Below are 11,315 nucleotides of genomic sequence, written 5' to 3'. Positions count from 1 at the left end.
AATGAGAAGTGAGAAACCTACAGGAAGATTTTTAACTGTGGAACAGAAAGTCTTTTCTGGCTTTAAAATTTTATAAATCGATTCCCAAAACAACATTACCTTGATAAGAAAAAAAATTAGTTATAATTTTACAATGATTTGGTTCAATTAATAATTTAATTCCCAAAACAATACCGTGTGATGGAAATTAGAGAACATTTACAAACCTGCTTTATAGAAGCAATAGTTCATTTAGTGAGTAATACAGATTCTAATGTTAACATTTTATCAATAAATTAGTACAATCTAAGTGAATAAATGCAAGTTTTCTTGCACTTATTCAAAGTATATTAACATAAAAACAGATTAGGCTTATTAATTCAATAATATATATATATATATATATATATATATATGACGAAACGTCTATATTCCAAATTTTAAGAATGTGACCATCTTCAAATTTATTCCTTGAAGTACGTTGACATGCACAATTCCTAACAGCACCTGTTTCGTAGCGCAAAATCATTCATTTAATTAATCATACAAAACAGGTGCTGTCAACGTACTTAAAGGAATAAAGGTAAAACTATACAAACACCGTGACAGCGAATTAACCCTACCCCTAACCCTAACCCTAAACCCTAACCCTAATCCTAACCCTAACCCTAACGCTGTCACGGTGTTTGTATAATAATACCGGAATAAATTGTAAGATGGTCAATATCTTGAAATTTGGAATATAGACTTTTGTCATTTATTTGTTATATGCTCTGTAATTACATTGAGCTTAAAGGCTTGATATAAATAAAAGGTGAAATATAATTAGGAAAAAAACATTTCCACAACACCAAAACAAAGATATGAATATTCTTCATTTGTATACTTATTTTTAAATCAGTTTCTCCTCTATATTTTTCTTAGTGTGTCTATCCATCCATCCATTTCACTTTTTTTCTTGGAAACTGCTACTAGGCCAATCTGACTGAAATTCCGTATTAAGTATTAGTTTATAAGTTTAATGCACAATTAGGGATTAATAGGGATATTTTATTTATTTATTTGAGGACTATTATCCTCAGCTTTGTTGTTGTTTCACGTTTCGGCTAACTATTCCTCTGGTCTTCGTTGGGTGGTTAACCGCGACGGGATAGGAATGCTGAATCTCTTAACTGTATCTTCAGTAATTACTGCCTTCCATAGTTGTTGTTGTCTCACCACGTTTTGGCCAACTAATCCACTTTGGATAGGATTGAAACTGCTATTTTCAGACAATGCTCACCTGGAACTGTAGAGATTCGACGTCTCTATCCACTACGTCACGGGACCCAAAGGGATAATTATTTAATGTAAGAATGAACACTATTTTAACCATATGCAACTATCACTTTGGCATAAAGCACTCATTCTAAATCAATAGTCTATAACTTGTACCCGTTTTTAACTGGCTAAAAAGTTCAGTAAATTATAATTCTGTTATTCATCCCTAATTTTATTATTGTTGACCCAAAATCGTTATTATTTACAAGATAAATAAATTTATATGTGTATTTATATGAACATATATGAAAGTTATTTTCATTTGTGTTTACAACAAATATATGAATAAAATGTTTTTACTATTTTGTTCCACGTGTTTCAAGAAGCAAATTTTAAATTGACTGCAAGCCGACAAAGTCAGCTAGTGCAAAAATAAATTTTTCAGGTTTTAAAACTTTTGTGTTTTGTAACATTTCAGGTATACAATCTGTCCCAAAATATACAAGAAAATGATTTGCAGCATTTACAGGTAAGGAATATTGTTCTATGGATATAACTAGGAGGTAACTTAGCATTGCCTGGTTGTAAATTAGGCTTAAATATGATATTTAATTTATGCGGATTTCGTATTTATTATTACAGAGACACTTTTCTATCAATATATTGTGTCTACCAATATATATTAGTGATTTCAATAGTTCAAAAAAAAAAAAACAAAGAAAGAAATATGACCTTGATGTCATCAGCTAGAATTGAACCCAAAACATATAGCTCTCCAGTCTTATTCATTACCGTCTGCACTATGTCCTTACGCATATAAAAACTTTTAAAATAATGTAAAAGCTATAAACGTGTATTTGCACATGCGTAGATGAGCACTTACACCTGCTAAGTTCTAATTTATTTCAATTTTGATCCGTTAGCCTCTCTTCTTACTGGCTAAAAATTCAAATCAAATTTGTTGCATGGATCCAAATCCCCAATCTATCAAGATTCAAGTCTGTTGACCAAAAATTGACAGAAGAGTTTGATAAAGGCCATTCCGAATGCACCCAAGCACACAAGGTCACTTGTGTGTGTGTGTGTGTGTGTGTGTGTGTGTGTGTGTATAAAAGTAGTAGTGTTCGTCTGTGTGTGTGTGTGTACAACTCTCCTACAGCCCACATTTCTGGACCAATCATGACTAAACCTGACATGATGATGGTCTCCGACCTAGGAATGGTGTACACTATTTTCAAAGTCAAGGTCCAATGTTAAGACTGGAAATTTGCTAGTGTGTGTGTGTGTGTGTATGTGTATGTATATATATATATATATATATATATATATATATATATATATATATAAACTTTTATCATACACTAATATTTCTGTTCTTTTATTTGGAACTGACATTTGCTTGTAAAGGCAAAGTATTCATGTAATTTTATATATATATATATATATATATATATATATATATATATATATATATATATATATATAAAATTACATGAATACTTTGCCTTTACAAGCAAATGTCAGTTCCAAATAAAAGAACAGAAATATTAGTGTATGATAAAAGTTATAGAAAATAAGCAAGTAGAATTTTAATAATAATAAAATTAATTGGTACTTGTACGTTATAATTGGATATCTAAAAGAAACATTTTTTAAATGCATTCAAAGTAATAACACTTATGTGATTACGTGTCATGTCGAAATTAGTAAAAATTACAAAAAATGATAGAGTAGAAGATATGCTAGAACTATGTTTTACAAAAAATATATATGAATTCGCATTGGCAAATCAATTATTATTGCATTGGCCAATTATATATATATATATATATATATATAATTTTTTTCTAATTTGAAATAGCAAAAAGTAACTGAAAACAAGGGAGATAAGTCAGTTTGTCATATGGAATTGATGGTTATAAAAGAAACTACTAAAACTGCATTATTCAGTAAATATTTTTCTACTCGATCATTTTTCATAATTTTTTTTTAAATTATTACTAATTTTAACATGGCGTGTAATTACAGAAGTGTCTTTACTTAAAAAGTATTTTTTTATATCTAATTATAATGCACAAGCACCAAGTAATTTACTATCCAACCTCTATAAAACTCTGAATGAGAAGAACGTATTGCATGTTTATATTAAAACAAGGGAGATAATCTTCTACACTAGGCTGGCTAGACACATTTATTACTAAAATTCCACTTTTTTGTATACACTAATATTTCCAACTGATATAACCATAAGTTTTCATATTAATTTATTTTGAGCTGTCATATTTCACATATGCAAGGTGCCTTGATTAAGTTTCCAGACTTTTTCGTATAGGCGCATTTATTGATAGTACACACATAAAACGCTAGTCCCATTCGAAGTAATCTCCTTTAGCTGCAATGTATTTGTTGTACCGAATGGCTGTACTGGAAGGCCCCATGGAAATCCTCTTGTGTGAGCGTGTCAGTGACCCTTGTCACAGCTTCTTTCATCTTCTCAATTTTCTCATAATGACAGCTTCTAAAGATTTTTCCTTGAACTTAGGGAATAACCAAAAGTCACAGGGAACAAGGTCTAGACTATAGGGAGGGTGAGGAACTGTCTTGATGCCCATTTTGGTCAAATAGTCTGTGACAAGGATAGAGTTGTGAACTGGTGCATTCATGCAAATCTTAGGTGTATACAGTTCCCACATTGACATCAAAATGTGCACTTGTTGTCCTTATCCATGAAATTCTTTATTTGGCCAATCGATTCTGGTGTTCTGACTTTTTTGCTCCACCCACACCTCATCATTCCTCACAGACTCCCTGCCTTTCTTGAATCTCTTATGCTACTCAAAAATTGATGCTTGATTCATGCAAAATGGTCCAAAAGCAGTCTGAAGCATTCTATATGCTTCTGTTGCATTTTTTTCCAAGTTTAAAACAAAATTTTATTGCATATCGTTCTTCTAAAGTATCCTCATGTCTAGATTACGTTTTTGAAATTCACCAGCTGTGAAAATCAGTCATTAGTAGGGTGTATTCCAATTCCTGCTGTAGCTGTTCATTTAAACCTGAAATAATAAAAATTGGTCAGTCATCTCATAAGATGCATAGCAATAACATACTGAATTTTCTATGATAATTTTTTAATGCCTGTACAAAAAAGTGTAAACCTATTGACGACATCTTATTTCTTAATATAAGTAATCATTGCAAAATTTGTATATCAATCAATTCTATTGGCAAAAAAAAAAACTAATGAAAGGATAAAAGATATTACATCTATATGCCATCTAAATGTTTGTCCAGGGTGATTTTAAACCTTGATATGGTACGCATCATCATGACCTCCTTTGGCGGGCTGTTCCCGGGAGTAGTAACAGACAAAAAAATGTTGTCTTTAAACTGCTAAATGTGATGATGGTGCATTTCTTATCCATGACTGTGAAGAGCATGGACGCGCGTACGGCGACGGCAGCAGCAGCAGCAGCAGCGGTGTTATATGCAAATGACTGAGCCATGTGTGAGATGACATCACAGTGAGGAAGAAAGAAAAGAAAAAGATTATATTTAAAAAAAAAAAAAGATAGATTTGTTATACAGGTGGGCTGAGAATGATAGGGAGAGACCTGTCCTAAAAATAGCCAGGTAAAGACAAGAGTACCATGTGTTCGACACAGCAGAGTCTTGTTAAGCACCTTCAAGTACAAAAAAAGTTTTCGGACAAGAGACAAGGTGTTATTCTGGAAGTACCTGTAAATAAATGTCTGTTGGTTCTAGTAAAAAACAAGAGTTAGTCGAATTCTTTCCTTGTCTTTGTTTCCTTGTGATTGTCTGCTTACGTGGCGGTCCCGAGTGTTGACATGCACTGACACCGTTTAAAAACAGGCGTAAGGGGTGAAAAACTTCTCTAAATGTATATCTACACCTTAACAAGAGTTAATTATGCAATATGCCAAAATTAGGTTCACCGGGGTTTTTTTTGTTATTGTTGTTTTTGTTTGTTTTTTTTTTTTTGTTTTTTTTTTGGGGGGGGGGTTCTTTTACATCATGTTCATCCCCAAACAAGACACATCGTAACTTTGATGTAAGGGGGATGTGTGAGATGTTGGTTTACATTACATTTAAATCTATATACACATAAGTTGGGTTTTTTTTTTAAATATTTTTAGTGCCCATTAATGACACTCTTACCATTATGCAACATGGGTCAGGAGATCCAAGTTCAATTCTCAGTCAGGTTTATACTAAAAATTTAAAAACTTGTACTTAATGCTCTTTGCTAAACACTCAACATTAGGATGAATGGTAGGTGTAGTAATTCCGGTGGAGATAGTACCCTTCCTTACACTCTGGTGTCGTAGCTATTAAAAATTGAAAAATGGTGCCTTTGAGTCGCCCTCAACTATGGTTCACTATTTTATTTATTGCACATAGACACTAGTAAAACAACTTTGTTTCATGTTTTCTATTTCTATTTTTGTATTTACTGGAAATGGGGCATTCTACTGGATGCCAGACATGCACTCACCATTTCTGTTACTCCAACCGAGAGATCTCTTTGAGATTGTAACCATTCCTTTGAGTGCAATTGTTTGCATTTCTCATGCACTTGGTTCACCGGGTATTTCTTGAAATTATTTTCCATGAGTTCGATTACTCTTATAATTACTGGAATGATGAAGATCTTCCTAAGATTCCAGTTTCTTTTCATGTCGCACATAGAGCTATCTCAATATAATACCTTGTTTTGTGCGTGTGAGTATTTATGTGGCTGTAACCAGTTTCTTATATATTCTTTGTTACAGTTGTTTACTGAATATGGACGTTTGGCATTGGAAGCCAATGAAAACAGTGCAAAGCCTTTTCAGGTAATTTACTTTTCTTTTTTTTTTACTTGAGAGTTATCATTATCAAGGCCTGATAGGCACTCCAGGATAAGGATCAATGGCAGACCTGTATGAGAGTGCCCACCCACTAAAAATGCATGTTTTTCACTTAAGTTTTTTCCGACAATTATCATAGATTAGACTTAAAAATCATATTAGCAGAAAAAAAATTTTGAAAAAAAAAATAAAATAATCCCTTTTAAGAAGGGGGTTCACTTTCTCATTATAATGTGTTAATCATGTGGCACATTGGTAAAGAAATGGGCAGTAATTCAGGTAGCAATAAAGTAAAACGTTATAAAAAGTCATTAATTTTTTTTTTCTGCTAATATGATTATTAAGTCTGTAATCTGTGATAATCATTGGAAAAAAACACGCATTTTTAGGGAGTGGGCACTCTTATATAGGTCCACCAGGTTAATGTATGTAGTTTTTTATTTTTTATTTAAAATTTATTTTTAACCACCACCGCTAACAACAATGTTGTTTTGTTGTTGTTTTTTTTTTGTTTTTTTTTTTTAATCCTTTTTTGTTTTTTTTTTCTTTTTTATTTGCAGCCTATTATCATTATTATCATAACCTTTGTCATATCCAATTTAACATGTTTTACATGCTGACATGTGTTGGATGGCTTTTAGAAATTAGCTTCCAAACTAGCTTCTCTCTATCTCTAGAAGTGGTTTTATTTATCCCTCTTTCAAGTCCATCCTTATCACTTTCTCCCATCTTTTCCTTGGTCACCCCTGGTTTTGAACTGATCCTGTTATCACATTTTGTGTGTGTGTGTGTGTGTGTGTGTGTGGAAATCGCTCCAGACAAGACATGAAGCCACTTAAGTAATCTATATCTATAAAGAGAGACTGAAAAGAAACACTATTGATGTTGTCCTGATCTTCTGTAACGTGTAGGAATAAATATTACGCTCTTTTTTTTTTTTTTTTTTAATTTTCTTAATCCAGCACTAACCTTACATACATACATACATACATACATATATAGTAAAAAGTCTGGGAAGTATAAACTAAGAGGCAGTCAACTAGCATTTATGCAATGTTCACAACTTCCATTATTCGAACATTCAGGATTGTCTAATGTCTGCACCCAAATTCTGCATTTATTAGTTATTAATTCTCTTCATTATTCTGGCAATTGTCTCGTGGCCTGGAAGTAAAGGCTTAGCAAATGGAGTCAAAAGCGACTTTGTGGCTGGCTTCGAATCTCCCGACTGGCAGGAATTATCACTCCTGCACTAATGATTGCGTAGGCATGGAATACTAGTGTCTGTAGCTATAAAAGAATAATTATTTAATTATAAATCTCTATATATATAAATCTATATATATAAAAGGCAAAATGGCTGTGCGCGTTTTTGTATGTTCAGCAAAGGTTTTTTCACGGGGATTCTCGGGGGGGGGGGGTACTATGTTTTAGAACTATTTATATACTCCCTAGATCATAATATCTACAATTTGCGATGGGAGGTTGTCTCTAGATTTATTTTGATCTTTTATAAAATTCACGCTATTTCATCCTCTCGCATGTTGGTTTGTTTTTTTCGTACAAGCAAAACTGAATCGAATCAAATCAGCTCGCTGGCCTTCGTGGCCGAAACGTCTTGAAGACAATCAGCTTTAATCAATGTGGGGAATATCCTTCATATCAGACAATTGCTATTCATTTGAGAGTTCCCCCTTTGTCGGGGGAGCTTGGTTTCCCAACATCATGAGGAAACAAATAAATGAAACAGCAGAAAGCTGAACTGGCCTTCAGCCAAAGTTCATTTCTGCACCTGCTAGCAAGTCAACTTTTTGATTGACATTTCTAAATTTGAATGCTTTTCACTTCCTATGGCTTCGTAGCAGTAAAATGTCACGTTTTCTTTCACTTTCTTTTCCGCCTTCAGATTCGGCATGGGTTCGAGCCTCCCTCCCTACTAATACTTTTTTTTTCTGTTACACCTCCAAACACCCAGGGTGCTCCTACTAGTATAAAATAAATCAGATTCCAATAGATTCTTTTCAAATAATATAGACAAAGAATTGAGTTGTAGTGAACTTCTTTAATAAAAGTCGTTTTTTTATTATTTAGAAACATTTATAAAATGAAACATGGAGTGATCATATACCTCTGATTCTAACTTATTTAGTTTTTATCAACTTTTTAACAAGTGTTAATTTTTTTTAACTAATTGAAGGTGTAATTATTCAAATTTAATTCTGATTCATATAATTTCTTATGGATTATTTTAATGGTATTCAGAAAATAATCAATCCATCACATTGATCACTATTTTCAGGGGGGAATATAGGTATTTAATAATTATTATAGTGTGTGTGTGTGTGTGTGTGTGTGTGTGTGTGTGTGTAAAGGGCGATAATTAGTCTTGATTTTCACTTTTGGCTCTGTCCCTTATTTAATAACTTAATTCTGTAGTATTCAAAGGGAGATAATTCTATTGAATCTTTATTCATAGCAGATGAATAACTTGATGCATATAAAAACAATAGCTTTTAATTATTATTTTATTTTTTTTCCCCCCTTAGGAACAATTTATAATCAATTGTTTTTTTTTTTTGTATTTTTTTTTTTTTACTACCAACTGTATTATTTGATATGATTCTTATAAACTGAAGACCTTTTTTTATTTTTCTCCCTAAATACATACTAGAAGAGAAAGTGGTGACTGAGGACCAAACATATTGAGAGCAAAGAATTACCAATATGAGAGTAATGTTTTACACAGAAATAATGTTATACTTGGAGTGGTGTTCTTCTGAGAGTAATACTTCTCCCTCTCTTTTTAAAATTCCATTCTAAAGTGTAATGTTCTCAATTTCATTCTGAAAATTTCTTTGAGGAGCAATATATTCTGGTTATCCAAGAACAATATATTCTAAGAATATAAATGCTATGTAATTATATCTGACAACTTTATTCCAAACAACACAAAACTAATCTATAGGTTTATAGTTTGGGGCATTGTTTTGAAGTCTTTCCCAGCTTGGCTGTAGGTATTCTCAAAGAGTCGAGAGAAATGTGTATTTGAAGAGCAATGTATTCTATTTAAAATAATTTAAATAATTATCCTATTTGACAAATTAATTTGGCATTAAATAATCCACAAATATTTGGAATATTATCAAATTGATGACACTGTATGGTCATTGCACTTTACATACTTGCATGTCAATTCTTGAAATAAAATTTTTATATTTTAATTGTATGCTAACGTATTTTCTTTTTTTTTTATGTCTTCGCTACTCTGACTTATTTTTATTAAAAGAAAACTATCAAATATTTTTTTCAGACGTTGACATTTTTGGTTCGGGATTGGAGTTTCCAATACGAATGTGAATATGGATTGGAAGGTGGAAAGGAAATTTTGGAAAAACGATTAAAAGTGAGTAAAGTTTTTGTTTCATTTTCTCTTTTATCCTTTCTTTCGCTCTCTTTTACCCTTTCTTTCGCTCTCTTTTACCCTTTCTTTCGCTCCCTTTCACCCTTTCTTTCGCTCCCTTTCACCCTTTCTTTCGCTCCCTTTCACCCTTTCTTTCGTTCCCTTTCACCCTTTCTTTCGTTCCCTTTCACCCTTTCTTTCGTTCCCTTTCACCCTTTCTTTCGCTCCCTTTCACCCTTTCTTTCGCTCCCTTTCACCCTTTCTTTCGCTCCCTTTCACCCTTTCTTTCGCTCCCTTTCACCCTTTCTTTTGCTCCCTTTCACCCTTTCTTTCGCTCTCTTTCACCCTTTCTTTTGCTCTCTTTTACCCTTTCTTTTGCTCTCTTTTACCCTTTCTTTTGCTCTCTTTTACCCTTTCTTTTGCTCTCTTTTACCCTTTCTTTTGCTCTCTTTTACCCTTTCTTTTGCTCTCTTTTACCCTTTCTTTTGCTCTCTTTTACCCTTTCTTTTGCTCTCTTTTACCCTTTCTTTTGCTCTCTTTTACCCTTTCTTTTGCTCTCTTTTACCCTTTCTTTTGCTCTCTTTTACCCTTTCTTTTGCTCTCTTTTACCCTTTCTTTTGCTCTCTTTCACCCTTTCTTTTGCTCCCTTTCACCCTTTCTTTTGCTCCCTTTCACCCTTTCTTTTGCTCCCTTTCACCCTTTCTTTTGCTCCCTTTCACCCTTTCTTTTGCTCCCTTTCACCCTTTCTTTTGCTCCCTTTCACCCTTTCTTTTGCTCCCTTTCACCCTTTCTTTTGCTCCCTTTCACCCTTTCTTTTGCTCCCTTTCACCCTTTCTTTTGCTCCCTTTCACCCTTTCTTTTGCTCCCTTTCACCCTTTCTTTTGCTCCCTTTCACCCTTTCTTTTGCTCCCTTTCACCCTTTCTTTTGCTCCCTTTCACCCTTTCTTTTGCTCCCTTTCACCCTTTCTTTTGCTCCCTTTCACCCTTTCTTTTGCTCCCTTTCACCCTTTCTTTTGCTCCCTTTCACCCTTTCTTTTGCTCCCTTTCACCCTTTCTTTTGCTCCCTTTCACCCTTTCTTTTGCTCCCTTTCACCCTTTCTTTTGCTCCCTTTCACCCTTTCTTTTGCTCCCTTTCACCCTTTCTTTTGCTCCCTTTCACCCTTTCTTTTGCTCCCTTTCACCCTTTCTTTTGCTCCCTTTCACCCTTTCTTTCGCTCGCTTTTGCTCTGTCTTTTAATCTGTTCTGCGCCGTCTTTTAATCTGTTCTGCGCCATCTATAATGCATAAGTTCAGTGATCATAACAATGCAATTTGAAGTCCCCGTAAAAAAAATAGGAAGCATTATTTTTGGAATGCCCCTCATATGTTAGATTTTTTGTGAGAATATCGGGACATTTTTGCATGTGTTGTATGCCTCCTCATTATGATCCAAACTTTTTTGTATTGTTTTCCCAGGATGCTTATTTGTTCTTGAAGGTGATTACAATGGTGAATTTAATTTGAGGATATATTTTATTCACTTACCTGACGGAGCTTCATTTTCTTAGCTAGTTGATTTCTGGCTGTACCAGTGCTACAGTTCATGGGCGGAGGGTAAAAGGCTCTTATCATCCTTACTTACCAAGAACTTAAATTCATGTTTAATCTTTATTAAAATACTCACAGCTATTGAATTTAGTCGTGTAGTCAAACTAACCAATCAACTATCTACTTAGGTTGATCTTAAGTTCATTCTCATAAATCATGCTATATAACACATTGCTAGGTGCAGTTTGTTATATGGTACGCCCCTAGCAATTTGTAAT

At 33.4% G+C, this 11,315-nt stretch overlaps 1 protein-coding gene across 2 annotated transcripts in view; it reads left to right on the top strand.

The window, feature by feature from the left end:
- Positions 1–11,315, top strand: part of LOC145268278 (atlastin-2-like) — a 200,571-nt gene that overhangs the window by 141,389 nt on the left and 47,867 nt on the right. For both annotated transcript variants that reach the window (XM_080123670.1, XM_080123669.1), the window contains exons 5-7: positions 1,718–1,768; positions 6,033–6,095; positions 9,421–9,513. In XM_080123670.1, the coding sequence (XP_079979796.1) occupies positions 1,718–1,768; positions 6,033–6,095; positions 9,421–9,513 (207 nt within the window). The remainder of the gene's footprint in view (positions 1–1,717; positions 1,769–6,032; positions 6,096–9,420; positions 9,514–11,315) is intronic.

The sequence above is a fragment of the Euprymna scolopes genome, chromosome 43 (genome assembly GCF_053919585.1).
Source record: "Euprymna scolopes isolate OS-2025 chromosome 43, ASM5391958v1, whole genome shotgun sequence".
NCBI classification, from domain to species: domain Eukaryota; kingdom Metazoa; phylum Mollusca; class Cephalopoda; order Sepiida; family Sepiolidae; genus Euprymna; species Euprymna scolopes.
The sequence above is the reverse complement of the archived record's forward strand: the minus strand, read 5'-3'. Positions and strand labels throughout refer to the sequence as shown.